Genomic DNA, 26,856 nt, shown 5'->3' with positions numbered 1-26,856 from the left:
TTAAATACAATATCTTTTTCTTTTTTTAAAACTCATTTTGATTTTACATATACATTTTTTAATTTTAAAACTAAAACTGATTAAAAATATAAAAGAATAGAAAATTAAATGCATCAATGTTTATGAAAATACTCGGAATTTTCAAACCAATTTTAAAAGTCGTAAAATTTATAAAATACTTACATAACAAACTACATAGACCCTAAATTCTGTGTGTGCAATGGGAGAAGACTACTATGTCATGGATTTTTTTAAGAACATGTTTGGATGTGAAATCCTAAGTGGTCACCATGTTGGAAGAAAAGCTTTCTTGCCTAGAATTAAACATAAGATAATAAAGAGTACCAAACTTCCCTTTGTCTTTTTAGGAAACAATTTCTCCCACAAAAGTCTTTATTAAAGAAGATAAGCTTGAAGAAGAGGATGAAAACTTCACAAAAAAAAAGTTATCTTTTTTTAATTTTTTATCTCAAACTTAGGTATTGCCTCTTTCCATAATAATATTAATTGATATACTTATGCTATTTTATCATTGGAATATAAATCAGGAAGCATTTTAATAGACAAAAACAAAATTGCATTAATTATATATATTTTTGTTGGTTTAAAAGGTAATTAAGATTTAAGGATATCTTTCAATTACACTAGGAGTTGAAAACAAAGCATTTGGGCATGCAGTTTAACAAATATGTAAGTGGTATAATAAATGCTTATTTCTTTGGGGTTTTTTTAGGAGGGAAAATATCAACAGCTATGGAATACTTGAAGGGACGAGTATTGACTGGGAACAATTTGCCCTATTGACAACAAAGTCATATCAAATTTGTTACTAACAATCTTTATATTATGTCATTTTCAATCAATCAACTGTATTTTTTAATTTTTCTTTAACACAAGTTTACTGTCCAAAAATTTATTATATTGGGTGAGGTTCTATGGTAATAACAAATAAAACTCAACTTTAAAATATGGTAAAAAGAGAATTATTGTCTCAAATAATAGAAAGGTATATAGTGAGGTTATTTTAAAATATTTATGTACTCTAATTCAATACATGCATATATTTAATTTAAAATTTTCTCAGTTTTAATCAATTCTAACTTGAGGATTTGTTCTCTATTAGGAGACTTGAAAAAGCAATATCAAGTGATACATGTCATATTAATAACTTACATGCAAAATAAAATGTCTTGATTCTTAAGGTTGTAATTAGTTCTTTAATTAACTACTTTTAAATTACATGAAAAACCATTACCCAACATATACATGACATTGTATAACCTATTTTGTAGTTTTTCAAAAGATAAGAAACTATGGATGATGTGTTTTACAAAGAATTAAGAAAAATTCTTCAAAGGTTAATAATTATTTAAATTTAATATTATTAGTTCATTAATATGTTTTCTTACCAGTTAGCTAAAAATAATGATAAAATTAACATTTGTTTTCATAAATTGCACGAAAGCTAAAGATGGTCTTAAAATGCATGTATGGTTTGGTTTGCCAATTAAGGAAGATCTATGATTATCAATTATGATAGTATTGTACATAAATAATATTTTTCCTTTGACTTTTATGAATGCAATATTTCCTAACTTTTTCCCCTTTGTATATAATTTAATTTATTTATATTTATTTCAATACACACCAATACATAGTACGATAAATTAAAAAATAATTTTAATGCAAAAAATGTAATAGCGAAATAAAAATGCGAACACACACATGTGTTTTTGCTAGTAATTGATAACAAAAATTTGACCAAATAATTGGTAATTTTGATGAGATGAATTTTCTTAGGGTAGTAAAATTAGGTAGTGTTTGGATTTTCTCAAAAGGAAAAAAACATACTTTTGAATGTAATAACAATAGTTTTAAAGTAAATTTGATATTCATAAATTTAAAATGTTAAGTGAATCCTAAACTTATAGCATTTGGTGGTTGTGAGGAAAGAAAATAGAGAAGAATAAAAAATATGAATAATGATGCTTTTTCCTATTAGAGAAAAAGTAGAAAAAGAAGATTAACTTTCAAAAACATTTTTTTTTCACTTTTTATTCAATTCAAATTCCAAAGTTTTTCATTTTTTTCCTTATTTGTATAGATTTTAAAATGTTTTGTGGTTCCATAATATAAGATAAAAAAAATAAAAAGAAAATGAATTGTATATAATTTTATATGAATTTAGTTTAAATACACTCACAATGCATTTTTTTACATTATAATAGAATCATAAATTACTATATGTTATAAAATTATTGACTTTTGTATTAACTAAATTAAAAATTAATTAATAGTGTAAATATCTTTACATATACAGTGTATGAAAACGAATATTATATATTATATTAATTATTTAATATTGAAAATAATGAAAGTGGTATAAATTGGATAACGTCCCCTCCTTGTTTTGGAAGAGAAATCTCGTACCATGCAGGCATAGTAGAAGTAATTAGTATATTTGTTCAGTTTTTTTTTATGCTTAGTATATTTGTTGAGTGAATAGTAGTAAATATTGCATTTTTATTTTTCACGAACCCGTACCTAATTGTTATCAAACTTTTGTAGTTGCACTTTGGCTCGGTTTTGTTGTTGTCTTGTGCTCGATCCTGTTCAAATTTCAACGCCATTCTCAATGCAAGTTCCTTTTCACAAATACACTACAATACCACTCCAACAACCAACACCAAAACTCTTTTTCTCTCTCTCTCACATGGCTCTCTGTTCTCCAAGATTCCTCACCCTCCTCCTACTCCTCTCTGCCATACCCATCGGAATCATCGTCACTTTGGAGCGAGCCCAACCCGCCACCCACGTCTACCACTACCACAGTTCCGGCTGGTTCCGAGAATGCGCCAAGTGGGATTCTCATCATCGCCGCTTCATTGTTTCGTTCTTCGAAGGTGGTCTTGGTCAGGTTAAGCTGCCGGAGAAGGATTCCGAGTCGTCCTCGTCATCGCCGCCGTTGGAGGAAGCCACGGTGGTCAAAGATGCACACTTGGCCGGAAATGCGTCATTGGGCATCGCCATTGACCCACCCAGAAATCGAGTCCTCGTTGTTAACGCTGACGTCATCGGTAATCGATACGGTGCGCTTGCAGCATACGATCTCTCCACCTGGAATCGCCTCTTTTTAACCCAACTTAGCTCTCCAAGTAAGCTTCTATCTCTTCACTTTTTTCTTTTCTTGAGGAGATATCTCTTCACTTTAAACTAAATATTTTCATAGTTTTTTTATTTATTTCATATAAAGTACTTTTCATGTCCGATAGTTATTATAAAAGTCTATCAAATTTACTGAACATATTGGATGGATTTGATTAAATGATAGTGTTAATAATCGTTGACACCGTTAGTCTATATACTATTGTCTCTTAACTAACTCTTTAAATTTTCGACAGATATTATGTTTAAATGAGTAGTTTTATTGGATCAAATAAATAAATGCATGTTTGGACTATTTTCTTAAAACAAAATATATATTTTTTTAATTTTTTTAGTTAAATAGAAAAGGCAATTGTTTTTCTATTAAAAAAAAGTACAAAACACGCGCTTTCCAAGTAGTTTGTGCTTAATACTATTTTTTAATGTCATTTGGAATTTAATAAAATGTATGGTTTGGATTGTTGCATGATTAGTATTAAACTGAACGATGTGAGATGCTCGTTTGCAAGGTGCCAATTCCACGAGAATTCGTGTTAATACGTCTTTATTTACATTTTTTTATTCAATCATATATATATCTGCACTTCACGCACATGAAGATTTTCAAAGTTTATGTATATATAAAAAAGATTTTCAAAGTTAGACACGCAACATGTACTATCAACATCTTTAACAGTTAATTCTTCATGTGAATAATATTATGTGTGCATACCGTGCATTTAATTTTGAACTGCAGGGAATCCTCTATCTAGATGTGGATGGTTGAAACAAATGCTAACCTTTTGAATTTTGATGTTTGTTTTCTCCAAATATTTTAATATCAGGAAACTATTTTTTAACTTGTTCTTGAACCTACATAAAAGGTAAAAGTTTTACTCTTCTACTATTGTATAAGAGAAAAAAGAGAATTCTATTGACAGAGTATGGAACTTTTTTATCATAAAGCTGTTAAAAATCTGTGTATGAGCATATCTAAACAAAGTGATTGGGAATCCCCTTGGAAAATAACGTGTCGTATAGTTGGTACTGGGTAAGCATGATTGGCTCATGGATAAAACAACTAAAACTGAAGTTTTAAGTTCATAAAAAAATATTTTTTATTAATTTTTTAAAGCAAAAAAAAATCTCACATGTTAGCTAAAAGCCTAGAAGGACCCATATCATTATTTTCTTTAAAATACAGAAGGTTTCTTTCAATTTTTTCTTTAGACCTCACTCTTTGTTGGATGGGACCTGTTGGTAGGTATACGACAGTTAAATGATAGGAAAATAATATATGGAGAATTGTATGTTACATGACACCTAAAGTGAGAAAAAGAAAGAAACTTAAGTATAAGTGTGTAATAGCTGATATAATAGAATTGGGTGTTAAAAAGAAATAATAATGAGTATTAATGAAGTGTTGTATATCATTACTCTAAATGGACGGTAAGACGGAGATAATTATGGACTTATGATAGTAAAAAAAAGAGTTGTTTTACCCAAATCTTTCAACATTTGATCTAACCTCCAAGTTGGTTTGTTCGTTTAGTTAACTGCCTGATATTCATATCAACATTCAAATCAACGCCACAAAACTTGTCTGCACATGCACGTGTTATTCATGTGTGCAAGAATAAAGTAAGAAAGAAAAAAAAAAAACATATGGATGGTTGTGAGCTATGCATGGCAATAATAATAAACCAAAGGGAAGTGGTCTACCTACGCCAGTACCTCCCATTAATTGCATGTGTCCTATTATCTTGTTGGCTCTTAACATGGGGTATAGCTTCAAATTGTGTCAGCTTAGATATACAACTGGTGGGTCTTGGTGACATTATTGTGATTTGTGACAATATCAATTTTCAATTGGATGCAGGTGATGAGAAATCTTTCGCGGATGATGTTGCAGTGGACGCAGAAGGCAATGCCTATGTCACAGATATAAAAGGCAACAAAATCTGGAAAGTTGGGGTGGAAGGGAAGCTTATATCAATCATTAGAAACCCGTTGTTTAGTGCAAAAGAGTGGTATAAGAACTTGGTTGGGCTAAATGGGATAGTTTACCACCCAGATGGGTTCTTGATTGTGATTCACACTTTCAGCGGCAACTTGTTCAAGATTGATTTAACAAAAGGAGAGGAAGTGAAGATAATAAAGGTAAAGGGAGGGACTCTATCTTTTGGAGATGGTTTGGAACTACTGTCTCCTACTAAGCTTGTAGTTGCTGGGAATCCTTCTGGGAGATTAGTGGAGAGCTCTGATGGGTGGAACACAGCTTCTGTTGTGGGAACATTCTCAGGGCCAAAGCATCGCTTGGCCTCAGCAGCAACTGTGAAGGAAGGGAAGGTGTATTTGAACCATATGGTTGGAATTGGATACCCCAAAAAGAAGCATGCAATTGTTGAAGCAGTTTTTTAACTCATACTTTTTCTAGAAATGTAAACAGTAGGGAATTGGGCATGTGTGGATCATACATTTACAGGACGTTTTGTTGAAATTTGGTGTACCTTCGCTTATTTATGTTTGGTTTTGTTGCATTACTTGTCCTCGATGAATCTCAACCAAAACATAAGAGGCTCGAGTAAGTAAATTACCCTGTTGTCTTAGCTCTTGGGTGCATCCAAATCTTTCTTATTTCTGTTTCTTGGCGATCGCATATGGAACTGAATCTGCTGATACTAGGCATGAGAAGCACATCACATATATTACAAGCTTATTTTAAATTGTAAACTTTTTATTTGATGGTAGAATAGTTAATTTGGCCACGAATAGTAAATGATAATTTCAAGTTAGCCCCTGAATGTTAATAAACTAAAAAAATCACGGAAAATAACTTCCATCATTCATATTCCTCTTTCGATTTAGATAGGTCCCTAAAAGTTATCATTAAAATGCAGTTTAATGTAAGGACTAAATTGCATTTTAATGATAACATGTGAGAACTTATTTCAAATATATAAAGATGAATATGAAAGACGGAAGCTGTTTTAAGAGACTTTTTTTTAGTTTATTTACATTAAGGGAATAACATGAAATGTAATACATTTTTAGGGATCAAATTTACTATTTTATTTTATTTTAATATATAAATATTTTCTTTAAAAGAAAAAAAATACTATTGAATATCTAGATCAATTGATGTAAAGTTATTCCAACTTAATCCGATCTCACATGTTTAATTTAAGTTGTATTCATTTAGAAATTTTATAATCAATGTGTTTTAAATGTGTTTCAAAGAGACCGTTAATTCAAATCATTTCTTTTTAAAAAGTTAATTAATTTAAATATACTTTTTTTTAAGTGTAGCATAAAGATTAAATACATGAATTGTCATGTTGTTACTATAAGTAATTAATTTTGAATAAAATTATTCTCAATTTCTTAAGCAAAAAGTCTTGAGTTTAAAATCATTAATGATAATCAACCAATTTTGTTTACATATATCAATGACGGGTAAAAATGGTAAATATTTTATACTATAATAATAATATAACGTTAGTCCTGCAACTTATACTTAAGGTTCTTTGAAAGTTGCATAATAATATACTGGATAACTAGAGATCCATTACCTTGAAATAAAAAAATTATGTGGCTATGTTTTACTACTTTTGCTCCTAAATAAAAAAAGAAATAACACGCCGTTGCCGGGGATCGAACCCGGGTCACCCGCGTGACAGGCGGGAATACTTACCACTATACTACAACGACTTATTTATAAGTTTTCAAACTAAGTTGATTTACATACTAACATAATAAAGTTACTATTTGCTTCCTTATGTAATGCTACTAACTAAATTTACTAACTTCTTTAAAAAGTATGAATTAATTAAAAAGTTGGAGGTGCAATAATTTGAATAATTATATATCCTAAATCTTAAATAAAATAAATACTTAAAATACATACTTATAAGTAATATTTTTTTTATATTTAAAGAGTAAACCTTAAAATGAAGTTCATTAATAAACTTTTAAATCTTAAATTATAAAAAATTTATAAACTTATTTATTTAATAAATTGAATAGATAAATATTAATGAACATAAAATGTCCCTGAATTGGTTGTCATCTAAGATTGATAAACGTCAACGACGATAACCTTCAATCAGATGGCTACAGTATATTCCACATCTAACACAGCTTAAAATCTTAAATCTGTTTTTCATTTCACAAATCTCAGCATTTTATTATATTTAATAATACCTTGGATGGCTCACAATCACATAACATAATGAAGAGCAAAACCAAGTTTGAATAGAACAAGTTCGCCGAAATGCCATGCTAGGTTAGTTTCTACTAGCTTGTTGCCGACTTGCCGCCAACATTAATTTGCTTCATGCCTTCATCTCTTGCCCATTTTATTGCTTTAGCTGTGTCATATCCAATAATTTAATGGCAAATTAGCATCAGCAAACCACTTATTATCTCCTTCTGTGACAGTTGACCCATGGGATGTCACAAATTTGTTTGTATAGAGTATAGTAGTAGAAGCAAAAATCTGTATGTGCTAGACTTGGGTCCAGGCTCATCAATGAGACTGGTGTTTCTTAGCTCTGCCTTGAGAAGCTGTTGATTCGTCTCTCTTGGAACCCTCAGGTTTACGTGCCCATGGTGGTGCTTGATCTGGACCATAACGGTAATCATAGAAGAGCTCCTCACTAGCATCGATGTGTTCCTTGGCAAATATGCCTACTCGGTGATCTCCAGCAACCAGCATCACCTATGTCACAAGTACAAGAGGCCAATAATTGTAACGGTTCAAAGATCAAGTTCAAGAAACTGAGCCAAAAGGTTATAACTTCAAAGCTCCCCAAAACTTGAGTTTTGGACTCACCTTTGCATAGCAATTGGGGTTTGACGAGTGGTTTGCAAATTTTAACTTGTCTCCTTTGCGATAAGCATCAAGAACATACTGTTAAAAAAATATAGCAGCTTTAAGGTCTAAAATAATCACTTTGCAATCCCAAATTGTTATAGCTTGCAATGAAAGAAATGAGACGAAAATACTTAGTTGCCAAAAAGCTAAAAAATATAATAAAAATAATATATGACTCGACCTCTTATAAATTAGAAGGAAACTCTCAAATCAATGAGAAAAGAGCTAAAGCAGCACAAGATAGGAGAAAATGTAGATGATGTGAGACACTTGCCTGATCATTCAAGTCAAAAAGGAAAGACGAGTTGGCACGATCATATATTTTCCCACGTTTATCTGCTTCTCGGTGGGAGATCAGTTCTCCTGTGTACTCTCCTAAGTAATCATTTTTGTTTACTGGGTTCTGAAATATCATCATCAATTAGTGAGGAGAAGAAGCTAATGTTGTTCGAATTTTTAAAACAAAACAAATCTATTAATCTTATTTATAACCTTCAAGAAGGCTCCCCATCCTGCAACATCAGACTTTGACAAGAGAATCTGACAGACAAAAATAAAAAACAATGTGAGATCCAAATGCATGTTATATGTATCCATGATTATGATTCACGTGAGTGAAATGCAGATAATTTTAAACACCTAAGCTCAGAATTACTAACCCTCTGTTGTTGTCTTAATAGAAGCCTCATATTTCCACATTGCCCTTCTCCACGTCGAGGTGGCTCCCCTAATGAACCATCCCCACAACTGTATAAAGAACACAAGAACATAATTTATAAAAGCATTCACAATGATTTGATGTGGAGGAGCACTCCAGAGTCCAAATAACATATAAAAAGGAAACAGTTGAGAAGATTTTAACTGATACAGCATTAAAGGGAATTACAGTGTTGCCAAACTAGAAGATACAGGTGAAGTAGAGAATTATCAATTCATGGTTTCTAAAGTTTCTCCACTTTTTTTTGGAGGGGGTGGGGTGTGGGCTGTGGAGGACGTGAAATTCTGGGATGAAAATTTAATAGCAAAATTTTCTGTTCAGGATTTACTCAATTGTTTTCGTACAAGAGGTGCTTTACATGTTAAAAAAGGATCAATTCTACATAAAGTTCTAAGAAGTCAATGATTACAATCAATATAGCTCAATAAAAAATAAAAACATGAAGGAATTTAGGACAGTTTCAAGGACAGTTTAAAGGAATCTTTTGGTTTTATTACATTTATTAGGTATTGAGGGAGGAAATAGAGAGAAAAAGAAACTTTGAATGATATTTAGTTGCCTAATGTGATTGTATTATAGTAAGATGTAATGTGATGATAACACCTAGAGTACTCACTCTTATTTTTGCTAATAATCCTAATTAAATAATGAAATAGAAATTATTAAGACACTCTAAAATATAATATTGATATTACAGGATATTCTAACAAAACATAAAATGAATATTTCAGCACAACTATATTAATTCGTTGATGTAAAAGACAAATTGCATCTTCCCAGTTCTAGGTTCAGACATCAGAGAAGATGGAAGTAGCGGAAGGTCACATTTTCTCAAGTCAGTCGAAATATATGACCGAAAAATTTACAAAGGTTTGCATAGTACTACTGAAATACTGGATCATTGGGGTACAAAATATTACTTGTGGTTTTGTGAATAATGACCTTCTTGATCAGGTGAAGCAATAGAATCGAGACATGTTGATTCAAAAGCATAGGAGTCATAAAATCAAGTTCACAGTAAAGATCCAACCAATCTGGTGGGAATCGATATCTTGGCTGAATATTAAAAGCGCCTTTCCTCTCAGACCTGTACAGCATTTCCTTCAGCATATCTCTATTCAGATAAAAGGAGTAAGGGGAAAGAGGTGGAGATATTGGTGGCTAGCGGTAACATGGGCTATTTGGAAGTTTAGAAACAGAATGTTGTTTTCAAATGCAGAATTTGATATTAATAGATTGTTTGATGAAGCTATTTTCTTGACCTGGACTTGGCTTAGACATTTTGAGAAAGACTTCTCAATTCATCTAAATCAATGGTCAAGCAACATTAGACAAGGCTTTTGTATATGTAATGGGTGATACAAATAGAACAACTAGATGTTCTCCTAGTATCTAGAATACCATTCAGTGCTGGTGTCTAGATATAAGGACTGTATATCCCTCTTTTGTATCAGTACCTCTGGTACTGTTTAATCTTATATATATAATACATTATTTTGTTGATAAAAAAAAAAAAAGTTCACAGTAAAAATATTTGGCATATTACCTAACCCAGCAATTCCGACAGACATCTGGGTCACATTCCCGTCCTGCAGCAAAGCATGGGCATTGTCGACTTCTACACTGACTCTTGGCACAATGGCATCCTCTAAACCGATTTTTGCAGCTTTTAGAACAACTGAAGGTAGAAGAGCCAATTTATTACATTTGTCAAGTCTGATAGTTCACAAATTAAGTTGAAAATACATTTTATAGGAACCTAGCAAAACAGTGGAAAATAAGAGTTTTGAAGAAATAGCTTTATATTGACAGTTTTACATCTCTAGCTCCTCGGCTCTTGTTTTGTGTTCAAAAGCTTGCTAACCAAGGGAAACCATATTTGACCATCAATCTAGATTACCCTCATTATGTTATGACCATAGCCCCGTGATTGCTAACAGAATAATTCAAACAGTCCAACACAATTACACATGACCATGAGAAATATAAGATATCCTGCAATTTTATCTTCCATTATATTAATAGAAAAGCTACATAATTAAATGAAAAGTGACATACCCGCAATATTTCTCACAGCAAGTTCCACCATTAACACAAGTACATTCCTTTCCACACATTGACTGACATCCACATGGTGTATACTGCTTGCAAGATTGGTTTTTCCCATCAGCAATTCTTTTCCATATTGATGGGTGGCCAGCAGATTTCCAAGAATATTTAAATTTCCTTGTTTTACCCCTTTTCCTCAGCAACCGTGACCTAGATGGCATCTCCTGGTCCTAACATAAAAACCCAGATGGAAACGATTTTTTTTGGCATCTAAAGTAGGGGGTACTCATAAAGGTTGTTAGAAGTTGTCGGAACAAAGATTTGCATAATAAATTTGAGTGCAACTAGGTTAAAATTCAAACTGATGTTTTCTTGTAAAAAAAAAAAATGAAGAACTCATCATACAAAACAGAGTACCATGACAGAGGTAAGAAAGAAGAAAATAACATTTATCAACGCACAAGTAACTTAATCTTTCTCTTTACATGTTCAACCTAGAAACATCCTATTTATTAGGAAGCCAAAAAAAAAAGCTAGAAAAATTCCTACAATCAAAGATAATATTTTTTAAGTTTGATGCCCAACTAGACTATAGAAATACCAATTCTTCAGAATATAATGATGCTGGTTATATAATTTTTTTTTTAAAAAATTGGTCATAACCTATTGGTATAATACAAAATCACAACTTATCAAAACAGTTGGAGCCATCTGGTATATTACATATGGAAAACTTTATTTTAGCTTTACCAATCCTCCCCTCACCTCCAAAAAGAAAATAACAAAAAGATGGTCAAGACACAAGAATGTAGGATAAAGAAGATGGAAACAGAAGAGCTTGTAATTCTCACTGTGCACTCTGCATCAAATTTTCCCTTGTCTTCCATGATTGAACTAGGAGCAACAATAGATCCATGGGGCATTGACACTCCTCCAGAATGCATGTAACTAGATATTTCCATACAAGTCTTCAGGCCAGAAAGTAAGTTCCTTGCTATGAGGCAACTGCAGAGTACGAGTTGCACTTGACATGAGCACAAAATAAAATTAGACCTCTACATGAAGTAGATATTTATGACATGCACTATGCATTAGTTTCATTTAGATGAAGTCTTCATTTTTACCCATCTTTATTATTCCCTTTTATTTGGAGGGGGGAAGTCAAGTGCAAAAATAATTTCTTACAGAACATACAAGACAATTCATTACTTTCAAGAAACAAAAGGCAGACAATTTACTCAGTAGATAACACATGGAAAGTAAAATCAAAATTTACAAACTCCTTCCAAGTTAGTGCCTTTGTTTTCCATAATTACTCATGTCTTCCAGAAGATTCATTGAAATTGAAGCTAAAACAAGAGGTTGAGTTTGTAGGATTTATGGAAAAAATGAAAAGTGCCACTTCCATTACAATGGAAATAATAAAAAAATAATAATAATAAGTAAAATAAAATAAAATTCTAACAAACAGTGTACAAACAGGCAACACAGGCATATATAATAGACATGAGAAAGCTTAATGGATAGTTTGTGAGGTGAAACACAACTAAATTGGTGCCATCCTTGTACTTCTCAACATAATAATAGGAGGTGAAACACAGAAAGCTCCATACCTGTTTCTGCCAAACATTTCTACTCCCTTTAAGTATAATTCTTTTTCCAGAGGTTTCCAATCTGAAACCCTTAGCATCCCATCAACTTTCCCTTCCATTGAATTGGACAACTTCTTAAATTCTGTCTTATTTGTAGGATCTTTTGGTCCATCCCCAATACTTTTGTCCTGCTCATCACTACAGCAAGTGCTAGAAGAATCTATTAATTTATTTGAATTATCTTTAACAGATTTGTCCAAAAGTCCACTAGTAATTGTATGTATACTTTCATCACATGCACCAAAATTTATGTTCTTGCTAGAATCACTATTTGCAGTAACTACATCATCAGATATTGTCTTCAGCTTTTTATAAGAATGCTGAGAATCATCAGGAGGGAGTGATGAGTCACGGAGTGCTGTGTCTGACTGATTTGGGACTTTCCATTTTTCCACACTCACTGAGATAGGAACATTTAAATTAAGAGATCCAAGACAATCAACTTCTGTTGGAAAAGGTGCTATACTCTGATTACTAGGTTCCTCTATAATGGAGGGAGCCAATTTCACATCTGCCTCTTCTGTAATTGTAGTTCTCTTATTCTGATCAGACCCAGAAGTTGAATCTTCTGTCACATTTTTTACTACCTTTAACTGCTGGCAATTGAAATGGCAATCAAATACAAAAAACACTGATGAGTTGTCATTGTAACTGGGTGCAAAAGCTGTCACACATAGATACACAGACACACACATAGAATCATTCACCATATACTAATGGCAATTGAAATGGCAATCAAATGCAAAATATACTGATGAGTTTACATTGTAGCTGGGTGCAAAAGCTGGCACACTTAGATATACTGACACACACATAAAATCATTCACAATAACATACTAAAATTTTAACATAATTATTGTTATTTAAAATATTAAGTTATGGGGTTTAGTGTAAAAAATTATTAGTATAATAATTTATTTGAATTAAAATGGTTATGACAATATATATTATTTGGAATATTTGTATTATGATCTATATTGAATTTAATTGAAACAAATGAATTAAAATATAACTATTTAGCTGGGATTATTTATTTATAAATATTTGTATTATGATATATATATTAAATTTAATTGAAACAATTGAATTAAAATATAACTATTTAATTGAAACAATTGAATTAAAATATAACTATTTAATTGAAACAAACCTTATGCAATCCAATCTTAAATTATGTACAACTGCATTTATATAAGGATAGGCAGATTCCTTTTCCTAGAATTCCATAGACAGTCTCTCTCTTAGTAAATAGGAAATTAGTAGACTACTTAGGATTGAGGAGAAGGAAGAAACAACGAGAATCATGTTGACGCAGTCAATAGAGAAGAGGAAAATTAAAGGAAAAGTGTGAATTACTTTCCTTTAAGAGGTGAGTAAAATGTAATTTGAAAACCTCCTTGGTATAATTCTTGAAAGATGTGTTTTTGTGTTCTTCATATAAAGAATTTGAGATTAACAGTGTTCTGGGTATTATGGTTGAATCATGTTTTAACGTTTGTGTGTACTGGATATAAATTTTAAAATGATTGAATTACCTTATTCATATATAATATATGGCATGCTGTTGCAATATTAAATTTCCAGTATATTTTGTGTATTGTCGTGACTGTGCTTGCTAATTCTTGCGCTCCAAATTGATAACCCAGAGTAGAACTGGCATTAAGATTTTCCTTTTTTAATATAGGTATATAATAAAAATAAAGAATAAATAAATAAGGAGGTGTGTGGTGGCCATGGCTGCAATCAAATTGAAATTGGCACAAAAGAAGTTTTCAATTGGAAATCCAAATACTTTGAATTAATTCTACATTTATGACTTCCCTGGCTCATGTTTGTGTGAGATTGCATTGTTTTTTTTTTTTTGTTAAAGATATATGCCTCATACAATTTTTTTGACTGGAATTACTTCCAAAATCCAATATAAATCAACAGAACATAGAAATGCAACCATATTTATTGTATAATGATTCGACAGTCAATAAAAACATGCTAAACAGAATACCAACCGAGGAAAAAGATTGATTAATTTCATCTCTTTGAGAACTGAAAACAAGTATAAGTTCTGTTTACCAGAAAATTTAACAAATACTTAAATCTCAGAGAAAGAAGAATACCTGAAGGTAACACTGATCACTGCATGGTTTCCTGTCACCTTCAGGATCAGACCAAACTGTCTGCTTTTCACTCTGAAGTAAACCATCAAATTAGCTTTATGGATGAAGTAACTATAGCTTAAGTAGAAAATAGCATAGAGCATTGTTACTTACAGGATATATTAAAGGTTGAGAACAGCCATGCAGACGACAGTCAAAAATCTGCTGTATGAAAGTAGAAAGGTATAGATGCACTTACTATGACAATGGTAAGAATGCTGAAAAGATTATGCTTTAGTACGTACCAGGCAACGGCGACAAAAAAGATTATCAAATGAATCTAATGCGGCACTCAGGCTTTTCTCTGGACATATGCCAATAATAGATTCATATTCTCCTGAGTTTTCAGAAGGCTGGTCCAACCTGCCAATGTTCTTTTCCTTGATAGTTTTGTACCTCTCCTACATATTTCCAAAAACAAAAAAACTCCCAGAAATAAAATTGGCTTCTCACTATCCACTCAGTCCAATAATTTTTTTTCCTCTATAATTAAGATTAACAGTCACGAAGCATATACTTGTGCCCACAGGTTATTCAAGATTACCTGAATTTCTAAACTGGTGCCCCCAACAAATTCGCTAACAATATTCAGTACCTCGTCGTTTAACCCATATTCCTCAAATGCCATCCTAGTAAATTCAATAATCAAGACAACAATTCTAGAAAGGAAAAACTTTGAGCATTTGAATAAATATGGAAATTATAGGCTATGAGTTTAAAAGTGGTATTAAAATTCTTTCGGGATCACAATTAAAGTATTCTTTCCTGAACATTTAAAACAACCATTTGAGCTCCAACAAAGCATCAACATTACTTGTTAATTAAATTTTATTCATATAGCTAATGAGACATGTTACAATCAAAATTCTTCTTGTTTCATTGAATATTCACAAATATATGGACCTTCTTATAACATCTCTATCTTATTCATTTTAACTTACCATATAACACGGTCTTCAGCCTCAGAAAATTCATGTTTTTCTTCCTCGGGTCCTGTTAACTCCTCCTCACTGTCACTACATATCAGTGCTTCACTTCCATGTTGATCATAGTATATACGTCTTCTTCCAACCACTGACTGATCTTCTGCCATCCTCTGATTTCTGATGTATGTGAAAGATTTTAAAATAGCAAAAATGCATAATACAGTCTGCATACTAACTGATCAATAAGTTCCGAAATATAGTTTCTATTTTAAAATGGAAAGAAGCAGGCAGTTTCAATTTGGAAAAAAAAAATTACACAACAGGCAGATCAGGACAAAAAGTTAAATCTTTGTAAGTTAAAACACCTGTCTAGAAATATCCAAGAGGTATATGGCGGTAATGTTTCAATATATGGAATTTTGATACTTGTAGCAGATAATGCATCTTGATTGCTGTGGTCTTTGTCTCCTGAGACTGGAGAGAAACCACTGAATTTACATAAAGGATGGTCAATTCTTGAAGAAAGAATTGGAGTTTTCCTATTTTCCTCTGGCGGTGAAGATCCCCTTGTTGATATTTCTGACAGGACTCCTGACATATGAAATTGTAGCTTCTTCTCATTGCTCTGAATTTTTTCCTGCAGAAATATAACTAAGGTTGAAATTTTCAAGGAATACAAAAAGAAGCCATCTCAACATTGAAATTTTTAATTATTTGAATTCAAGTTCAAATTAGCAATAATAGCAAAATGTTGTAACCAGAAAAACGCAAAAAAAATTGCTGGAAGCTCATACAAAGGTTTGCCACCAATATAACCAAACAAAATTAGAAAAATTACCTCTCCATGGAAAAGGTCAAATAAGAACTTTATTAAAATCTCTACATTAACCCGATAGCAATCTTACTTTAATGTACAATATTCTCTCCGCCTGGATTTGCTTTTTCAACTGATTTATCTTGAGGGACAAGTTTCCAATTGCATCATTTGCTGGCTCTCCATGTTGTTTCTGTCAACATTACAGAACAAATTATTACCACGTTCAAAATACACAAATAGAAAATCCTCTGTATGCAGCACTGGTAAAATTTCAATTCTCACGCGATGCAGCACAAGGACCATTTAATAATTATCGTTTCTCAACAGAAATATCAACAACAAAACAGAAACCAAAATCCAAAATTAAGCGCAATCTGAAAGCCCTACTCGCGAACTCAAGTGCTGTAGCATTCAATTACAGGGAGAAATAGGAACAAAGAGCTCTTAAATGATGCTCGTTTGTGATTATCAGATCAAATTCAAAATTCTAGGTGTGCATAATGAAATTCTGGAACGTAGTTACGACACCGATTCCGATGAATCAGAAAAGGAAAAGAGGAATTGAAGCATCTAAACAAGGAGCTGTTTTTAGTTATTGTTGAATTGAAGAAAGAGAGAGAGAAACTGACTCGAGGTTTGGAAGCAGAGTCGGTAGGTTTGGACACCATCGTTTTTGTGCCGTGCTGTGTGGGGAGTTGATCAAAGGAAGAAGAAGAGTGAGAGAAAGAAATAACTCACTCACTCTGGTGGTGTGTGTAAGAACGAAGAGAAAGAAAATAACTGCTTCTGAGTTTTGACACGTTTGGTTACATGGCCTACCGCGGAAACAAACGCAACGTAATTTTTGGTGTTGCCGTCTATTAAGTAATAAGTAGTATTTGTACGCACTATCCACCGCCACTATTTTTTTTTTTATAATCCAATCTAATCCTTGTAATTTATATAAAAAAAAACTTGTTTTTAGTTTTTTTCCCACATATGATAACATCAATTTTTATATGACAAATAAATTATACCTAAAAATTTATGGAAATAATGTTCAATAAATAAACAAATTTAAAAGAAAACACAAAAATAAATATATAACAATTGTTGAGGAATGACGATGAAAATGCAGATAAAAATAAAATCATTTGAAAGTTATAATTTAATATGTTTGAAAGAGATATATTAATAATTTTTTAAAAATAATTTTCCACATCATTTTTATCAATTAAAAAATATATCTTATTTATCACATCATATAAAAGTTAATGTCATCTATAAGAATTCAACGAGAGAAAACTAAAAATAAATTATTATTTTTAAAATACAAGAATTATATTAAATGATATGAAACTTTAAGGATTAAAAATAAGTTTTTATAAAAATATAGAAATTAAAAATATATTTTTTTCCTTTTTTTTATATTTTGGGCTATTGTGGGAGCTAATTAGTAATTACCCCTATTTTGGACGGATCCTCACACCTTTTTATAACGTGGCCCTTGGGAAAGCCTTTATTTCATTCGTCTAATGCTCCTTTTAGTGACAAACAACAATTTGTTGCTTCTACTCTAATGATAATGTACGTTTTGTGGTTTGAACCGAAAGATAAACATAAAGGTAGAAGGGTGCAAGGAATGGTTTAGTGCTGTAGGACAGAATGGGATTAATTTACCCTACCCTGTCCTACTACATTTATCGTGCCGCGGATGATTTTTACCGTTAAAATATTAATTCAGAAACTAGTATCCGTTGGATTTAAACCGTACATCGTGCTGTGATTTTTTAATTACACGGTCTGAAAGCGTCGATCTCATAAATAAGCATTAAGTTTCTTAGATTTATTATTAATATAAGATTTGCATTTATTCATATTAAGTACTAATGTAACTGACTTCTTTATTTTTACGAGATAATATATTATTTCTATTTAGTTGTTATTTTAAGATTTTTTTTTTCAAATATACATTGCATCCATTAATTATTTTACACATTTTTTAAGATAAATGACAAATTTCATCCTTAAAGTGTAAAACATTGTCAATTTAATTTTTAAAATAAAAAATTACAAAAAAAGTCCCTGAAAGTTCTTATAGTGTTATTTTAATTCTTTAAGTTTAATTATTTATTGTCATGTTAATCTTAAAAGTATATTAATATTGATATTTAAGTCACATAAATTATACTTTTAGGGACCATTTTATTATTTAATTACTTTTAGAGACTAAATTGATAGCGTCTCAAAAATAAAATTGATTATTTATTCTCATTTTTTATTATAAAATACATATTCTCTTTTTTCATAATAAGTATAATGTAAGAAGAATTTCTCAAAAAAAATGTATATGAAGAAAATTAAATATCTAAATAGGTGTTTTAAAAGTTTTTCAATGTAATATTAAATATAAAATTAGTTTCATAAATTATTACTAATTACATCTATTTATTATTTTTTTTACTACATGTGTAAAAAAAAATAGCATGACATTTATTATATGATGAATGGAGTAGTAAATAATCAAAAAGTTCTAGAATGACCTATGAGTTAAAATCGTAGTTGACAGATACATTGAGAAAAGACTTTGCATAATTTTTTTTAGGAGTCAATTTTATGAAATGAAGAAAGAGAAAATAGTGAGTGGACTTAATTGTAGAAAGAAAAAAAGATGCAACAAATGTATTGGGAAAAGTGAACCCAAAGAAGTATTATATGAAAAAGATTAACAATTTTACTTTTAAAAAAACTTATTGATTTCTTCGGTTGATGTACTTAAAGTTTAGATGATAGATATAAAGAAATAGAGGGGTGATAATTTTAAAATTATGATTATTCACATAAACATATTTAAAAAGTTGGTATCACATGACTCCATCATAAGTAACATACTAAGTTTGGGATCCGATGAAGGTGAGCCATGTATTAAATGGTGTATTATGAATCACCTTAAATGACATGTTATAATTGATCATTTGACATACTAGATTTAATTTTATATTTTTTTTATTTATTCTCTATAACTTTATTTTTTACATTTTATACTTCTCTTAGTTTGTAAATTAGATCTTTTGTGTAGTATTTGGTAAAGATGGAGATTTGTTAGCCCTCTCACAATCAAAGAAATCCTTTTCCCTTGACTGGATTTGTGGCTCTTCATAGCCTGTTTAAATTGGCATTAAAGAAGTACATTACTAAAGTGAGAGTAATTTTAGTTAATGGCCGTATTTGTTAATTTTATAGGGTATATTTTCTTAAGTTGAACTTGGAATCACTTTTTCTTCCTTGATTAGTTTGACACTTTTGAAGGCTTCTCCATATTTACCATTATCATTTTTAAATTCAGTTCTCATTAACATAATGGAGGAACACGTGCAATCTATGAGTGATGAAAATATAATGTTGGAGGTTTGACCATGTTGAGTGGAACACCGTATTTTTCGTTAATTATGTGACTAAGTGTCTGATTAAAATACAAGAGAAACTATATTTAATTATAATAGTGAATAATGTATTTAATGAAATATGATAAGTTGTTCAAGTGTTTTGAGTCTATGAGTTGGTGGGCTTTATGGTTGGGCCTTAAGGAGCAAAATAGGTGAGTTAATGTGTATAGATTGAACGTTGGTGAAAGGAAAAACCTCAAAACCCCTAAAATCCTTACTTTCCTAAGTCTTACAAGTTAGAAAATTGAACATGGACTTAGTCATAATCTCTCATTTCTTCTCCCCCAAGACATCCCAAGGTGGATTAGTAGAGTTCCACACTCTATTGCATAGTTTCATACACTCTAGAGCTTTAGAGAAAATCCAATATAGTGTGTGGTAGTACAGTGGTGGAAAAGCCATACCTTTGGACCTAAAGCCTTTTTCTTTCTCATCCTCTTCAGGCAACCCAAACTTAAAACCACGCAAGGTAAGGGAAGTTACACTTGTCCCTGTGTTTTGTTGCTTTGGATTGGCCTAAGATTGCTTTCGGAATGAACTATAATGTATGAAAATGAATGCTCAAGCAAATTTAGATTTTTAAGTTTGAAATGGTGATTTTGGTTGATTGACGAGTATTGATGAAAATTTTTAGTTTTAGATTATGATTTTTGTGTGGTTGCTTATGTGTTGAAATTGATGGAAATTTATTTGGGGTTATTTGAGAGATGATTCGGTTTTCAAAATTTCTAAAACCTTGAAACTTGGGGAAGGGGAGTAACTTCTTCCCTTCTTGCCAAATGCATGTTTAGTTTCTCTTCTAAACCAAACACACTCTATTGTCCTGTACATACTTTGTAAAAGAATTTTCTCCATTCTAATTTTGAAGGACCAAACAAAAAAAATCAAGGTAGGCCAAAAGACTATAAAAGCAAAGAAAGAACTGTAAAAATATACATACACTGATCTAAACATGCAAATAAATTTAAATAGCATATTTAGATCAAACAGCGGAAATTAAAAGGAATTACAAGCGTACCTCCAGCCATTGCAAATCGAACGGGAAGCGGCTCACACACGAACCTGAAAGACAGTTTTGTTCTTCCAGACCCTTACTCACTCTGAATAGATGGTGTATTTTTTTCTGAATAGAGAAGTGGGTTTGGTGATACAAAACTGAGAGCACCCCATCCTATTTATAGAGTCTGTCCATCACAAAGCTCTCTCAACTTGTTATCAAAACGTGAGATAGGAAGTTATCAGACGTGAGATAAGAAGTTATCAGTACGTGAGATGATGGGTACGTGATTTGTTACTGAAGGTGGTTGCAAATATATTTTGCAAAGATATGGGATGAATGTGGATGGAAAATGGACCAGATTCAAAATAACTAATTTTTTCAAAAACAATAAAATTAATTAATTAAAAGAACGTGGAGGTGAACGTGCACTTCCAACATTCTTCCACTTGGTCCATTTAACCCAACATCAACCGTAACAAGAAACATAATATATGAGTCATGGCGATAGGTCCTCTGATGATGAGTAGTATCTTCCATGTACCACAATATATCAAGTCTCTCAACACTAGCTCTCAACTTAATGAATAAACCATATGTTTATTCTATATCTAAACCGAATGATTTTTCTCGAAATAAATAAATATGTGCACAAAACGATATGAGAAAATATCTAACTGAATAAGAGTTTCATTGAAAATAACAAATGTACGTACAATGAAATTACATCATGGAACCAAGTCCCATTCGTACTACATGATCCTTAAAATTCTTTGGTGGCATGCCTTTAGTTAAAGGATCAGCAATCATTAACTCAGTGTTGACGTGTTCAATGACCACTTTCTTTTCTTTAACACGTTCTCTTATGGTTAAGTACTTGATGTCGATGTGCTTACTTCGACTTCCACTTTTGTTATTTTTAGCCATAAACACCGCAGCAAAGTTGTCACAATACAACTTTAATGGCCTAGAAATAGAGTCCACAACTCTAAGGCCAGATATGAAACTCTTCAACCATACACCATGCGAGGTAGCCTCAAAACAAGAAATGAACTCAGCCTCCATAGTGGAAGTAGCAGTCAAGGTTTGTTTGGCACTTCTCCAAGATACAGCTCCACTGGCTAACATAAAAATATAACCAGATGTTGATCTTCGTGAATCAACGCAACCAGCAAAGTCTGAGTCGGAGTAGCCAATCACTTCCAGACAATCAGTTTGTCTGTACATGAGCATGTAATCTTTTGTTCCTTGAAGATATCTCATCACTTTCTTTGCAGCTTTCCAGTGGTCAATACCTGGATTACTTTGATATCTTCCCAAAACTCCAACAGCGAATGCAATATCAGGTCTAGTGCAAACCTGAGCATACATAAGGCTTCCGACTGCTGAAGCATATGGAATATTTTTCATGTGTTCCCGCTCAAAATCATTTTTGGGGCATTGACTCAAAGCAAGTTTGTCACCCTTCACAATGGGAGCTACACTTGGTGAACAATCTTTCATATTAAATCTCTCTAAAACTTTGTTGATATAGGTTTCTTGAGACAAGCCTAAAATGCCTCGAGATCTTTCTCTATGGATCTTTATGCCTATGACATAAGACGCCTCTCCCATATCCTTCATATCAAAGTTCTTTGAGAGAAATTGTTTCACCTCATATAGCATACCCTTATCATTAGTCGCAAGCAGAATGTCATCTACGTATAATACAAGGAAACAAATCTTACTCCCACTGACCTTCTGGTATATACAGTGATCCATGACATTCTCTTCAAAGCTAAATGAAGAAATGACCTCATGAAATTTTAAATACCATTGGCGGGAGGCTTGTTTCAATCCATAGATGGACTTATTAAGCTTGCAGACTAAGTGCTCACCAACACTAGATAAGAATCCCTCAGGTTGTTTCATGTAAACCTCTTCTTCTAGATCACCATTCAGGAACGCCGTTTTCACATCCATTTGATGCAGCTCAAGATCAAAATGAGCTACTAATGCCAGAATTACTCGAAGAGAGTCTTTCTTAGATATAGGGGAAAAGGTCTCTCTGTAGTCGATTCCTTCTCTTTGAGTGAATCCTTTAGCAACAAGTCTTGCCTTATGTCTCTCAATGTTGCCTTCTGAGTCTTTCTTTGTTTTGAAGACCCATCTACATCCGATGGCTTTTACACCAACAGGCAACTCAACGAGATCCCAAACTTGGTTAGATGCCATAGAATCCATCTCATCCCTCATAGCATTATACCACAAATTTGATTCCTTAGAACTCATGGCTTGTGAAAACGTCTCAGGATCATTTTCGGCTCCAATGTTGTAGTCTGATTCTTGTAGGTACACTACATAATCACTAGGAATTGCTGTCTTTTTTATTCTAGTAGATCTTCTTAATGTTGTTTGGTCATCTTGCTGAGGAACTTGTTCAACTGGTTCTTCACCAGTTTGTTCAATATCATCATGTTGTTCCTCACAAACAACTCGATCTACATGATCACTTTCAACAGCTTGTGGAACTTCAATCACTGGTTGTCTAACACCCATTTTAACTTGAGGGGTGGGAATGACTACCAACCTATTACTTGTCCCAGAAGGTTCAGCTTCACAGTGATCCCTTTCAGAAGAAATGTTCTGAAATTGATCACTCCCACTGATCAAGTCATTTTCAAGAAACTTTGCATTCCTTGATTCCACAATCCTAGTGTTGTGGGATGGACAATAGAACCTATACCCTTTAGACCTTTCAGCATATCCAATGAAATACCCAGTAATAGTCTTAGGGTCTAGTTTCTTCTCTTGTGGATTATAGATTCTTACTTCAGACGGGCATCCCCAAACGCGTATATGTCGCAAACTTGGTTTCCAACCCTTGAATAATTCAAAAGGTGTCTTTGAGATAGCCTTGGTTGGAACTCGGTTTAATATATACGCAGGCGTCTTAAGAGCATCAATCCACAAAAATTGAGGAAGCTTTACATTACTCCTCATGCTTCTCACCATGTCTAATAAGGTTCGATTTCTTCGTTCTGCCACACCATTCTGATCCGGAGAACCAGGCATAGTGTATTGGGCAACAATCCCATGTTCTTGAAGAAATTTCGCAAATGAACCTGGTGCTTGTCCATCCTCTGTGTATCTACCATAGTACTCCCCACCTCTATTTGATCTCACGATCTTAATTTGTTTTCCACATTGTTTCTCAACTTTAGCCTTAAAAACTTTAAAGGCATCTAAAGCTTCATTCTTAGAATGAAGTAAGTAGAGATACATATATCGTGAATAATCATCTATAAAGGTTATGAAGTATTTCGGACTATTTGCATCCATGTCTGGACAACATATGTCTGTATGTATGATTTCTAATAAATTAGAACTCCTCTTTGCACCCTTTTTAGACTTGTTAGTTTGCTTACCCTTAATGCAATCTACACAAGTCTCAAAATCAGCGAAATCCAAAGTACTAAGTACTCCTTCATTTACTAATCGCTTGATTCTTTCAATAGAGATATGTCCTAATCTCCGGTGCCACAACATAGAGGATTCTTCATTCACAATACATCGTTTTAACCCAACAGAAACGTGCATAGAAGTAGCGTCATTTTGCAATTCAATCGAATAAAGACCATCAACCAATTGACCACAACCAATAATTTCAGATTTATTTAGTAAATTAAAACCAAAGTCTGTAAAATTAAAATAAAATCCCAAAGGTGCAAGTTTAGAAACAGAAATTAAGTTTTTACAGAAACTAGGAACATAAAAAACTTTCTCCAAATGTAATTTAAAGCCACTACTTAAGACTAAGACGCACGTTCCAATGGCCTCTACATGTGAGCTCATCCTACTCCCTGAGTAGATGCACTGCTCACTTCCCACTGGCTTCCTTAGGCTTTCCATACCCTGCAAGGTATTAGAAACATGGATTATAGAACCAGAGTCAATCCACCATGTATTATGATTCACATTAATCATATTAGATTCATAACAAACAAAGGCAAATGGTGTACCTTTCTTCTCAAACCAACTTTTAAATTTGGGGCAGTCCTTCTTCATGTGTCCTTTCTTTTTACAGAAGAAACACTTTGACTCCTTTTTAATTGTTGGTTGAGTCGGAATCTTTCCTTTATTGGTGCCTACAGACTTCTTCCTATCCTTTCCAGAATTAGAAGTAGTCAAATTTACCTTCTCACCCTCTTCCATTATCAATCTCTCCTCTTCTTGAACACACATGGTCATCAATTCATTAATAGACCATTTATCCTTATGTGTGTTGTAGGAGATTTTGAAGGGTGTATACTGTTGAGGTAGGGTGCACAAAATGAAATGTACCAGGAAGGATTCAGACATGGTAACTTCCAAGGTTTTCAACTGAGCCACTATGTCCCTTAAGCGCATGATATGTTCACGCACACCTCTCGTTCCAGTAAGCTTAATGGAAGAGAATTGCATAATGAGTGTGCTAGCAAGTGACTTCTCAGAGGTTGTAAACTGTTCATCAATGGCTTTCAACAGATCTCTGACCTTATCATACTGGTCAACTGAACCCCGGATACTAGCGGATATGTTGGTTTTTATGAACATAACGGAGAGACGATTAGATCTCTCCCACTTTTCATAAAGATCAACAGCATCAGGTTCGCTAGTTTCAGTAATAGCCGGTGGCTCATCCTTCCTTATAGCATAGTCAATATCCATCCAGTCCAAATGAAGGAGAACTCTTTCCTTCCAAACCTTACAATTATCACCTTTCAAAATGGGAAGGTCACAAGAAATATTCATAGATTGTGAAACTGCAAACAAACACACATGCTCATTAAGAAAATTTGAGACTAAACAAATGTCATGTTTTGCCAATGCAAATCATGTCTCAATATATGAATCTAGTGACACAAAACTTGCCTGTGGGCTAAAGTCCTACTCAATTAGATTCATCATGCAACTTTATGATAAAACTATTAAATCATGTTCTTTTCCTTAATTCCTGTGGGTAAATTAAGAAATATAATTTAATATTTTATCCTAATTAATCATACAAATATAACAAAATTCCTGTGGGTAGATTTCATCACATTACATATGATTAATCACAATTAATATTTCTAATGTGATTATAAATTTAGTATATAATTTTACTCAATTAAAGATGCTGTGGCTATTCTCTAATTTAATAAAATTATATTAATCACTTAACATTAAAAAATAATCCTTGCATAAACATACTTAATAATGCAAATGTGCTCAATATTGAATCATAAAAAATTACATGTATACCAATTCAAAATAACATTGCACGTATATTCATTAAACATGTAATAAACTTTAAAGGATTAAATCCAATGCATACCAGTATTTAACATAATATTGCATGTTCAACATAACTTAAGAGACAAACAATTTTTAAATAGTTTGTGCATAAATGATTTATCCTTCAGAAGTTATAAATACACGTGAACTGCAATTAATAAACAATTAAATTGCAGTAGCTTAGCGGCAAAGGAAGTCCTTTCATGCTTGTAGGGTGAGGGTTCGAAACCAGCATAAGGCGTTTTCGTTTCATTTATACTTCCTTTTAATTAATTAAAACGAAAACAAACAACAAAAGGCAGCAACGAGATTTGAACCCAAAACAATGAGGTAATACACATCACATCTACCACTAGACCAAGTCGTGCTTTGTTTAATATTGTTAATTTAAAATGTATATTAACAATTCCAACACAGTAAACAAAATCCACAAGACTTCGTCTTCAACCTCCAGCAGTGGTAAAAAAAAAAAAATATTATTACCTCAATTTCGAAAAACCCACACATTATATGCATTTTAGACACCCAAAAATACGTTTTAAATCATAGAAAAATTAGAAAACTCACATCATTCCTAATTTTGATGTTATTTTGAATTAAGGAGGCTTAAAACATAACACCCATATACTCAGAAAATAAACTCCACATAGGAACGACCCAATAAGCAAGACAGAGGTACAAATAGGCTCTGATACCAAATGTAAAAATATACATACACTGATCTAAACATGCAAATAAATTTAAATAGCATATTTAGATCAAACAGCGGAAATTAAAAGGAATTACAAGCGTACCTCCCCA

The 26,856-nt window shown here is 32.2% G+C and overlaps 2 protein-coding genes and 1 non-coding gene across 6 annotated transcripts; 1 reads left to right on the top strand and 2 right to left on the bottom strand.

The window, feature by feature from the left end:
• The first annotated feature begins 2,577 nt into the window (after positions 1–2,577).
• LOC114370488 lies at positions 2,578–5,753 on the top strand. The gene is made up of 2 exons (XM_028327848.1): positions 2,578–3,155; positions 5,024–5,753. Exons 1-2 carry the CDS (start codon positions 2,636–2,638, stop codon positions 5,563–5,565), a joined length of 1,062 nt encoding a protein of 353 aa, XP_028183649.1. The 5' UTR covers positions 2,578–2,635; the 3' UTR covers positions 5,566–5,753.
• Positions 5,754–6,783: 1,030 nt separating this feature from the next.
• On the bottom strand, positions 6,784–6,855 carry TRNAD-GUC. Its single transcript has one exon. It is a non-coding gene; the product is annotated as a tRNA-Asp (tRNA).
• Positions 6,856–7,153: 298 nt separating this feature from the next.
• LOC114370487 (histone-lysine N-methyltransferase EZA1-like) lies at positions 7,154–17,167 on the bottom strand. Of its 4 annotated transcripts, none has more exons than XM_028327843.1 (17): positions 16,965–17,167; positions 16,424–16,525; positions 15,884–16,155; positions 15,534–15,695; positions 15,137–15,221; positions 14,838–14,993; positions 14,707–14,757; positions 14,554–14,625; positions 12,401–13,035; positions 11,639–11,792; positions 10,797–11,017; positions 10,285–10,416; positions 8,680–8,767; positions 8,513–8,560; positions 8,295–8,423; positions 7,979–8,056; positions 7,154–7,864 (listed from the first exon to the last, which is right to left on the bottom strand). In XM_028327843.1, exons 1-17 carry the CDS (start codon positions 17,001–17,003, stop codon positions 7,673–7,675), a joined length of 2,616 nt encoding a protein of 871 aa, XP_028183644.1. In that variant the 5' UTR covers positions 17,004–17,167; the 3' UTR covers positions 7,154–7,672. The 4 variants fall into 4 exon arrangements, with proteins under 4 accessions (XP_028183644.1, XP_028183646.1, XP_028183645.1 ...); XM_028327845.1 differs by having other exon boundaries at positions 12,401–13,032; XM_028327844.1 differs by having other exon boundaries at positions 14,707–14,754.
• Positions 17,168–26,856: the final 9,689 nt, after the last annotated feature.

The sequence above is a fragment of the Glycine soja genome, chromosome 10 (genome assembly GCF_004193775.1).
Source record: "Glycine soja cultivar W05 chromosome 10, ASM419377v2, whole genome shotgun sequence".
Classification (NCBI taxonomy): Eukaryota; Viridiplantae; Streptophyta; class Magnoliopsida; order Fabales; family Fabaceae; genus Glycine; species Glycine soja.
Note: the sequence above shows the minus strand (reverse complement) of the source record. Positions and strands in the feature narration are given on the sequence as shown.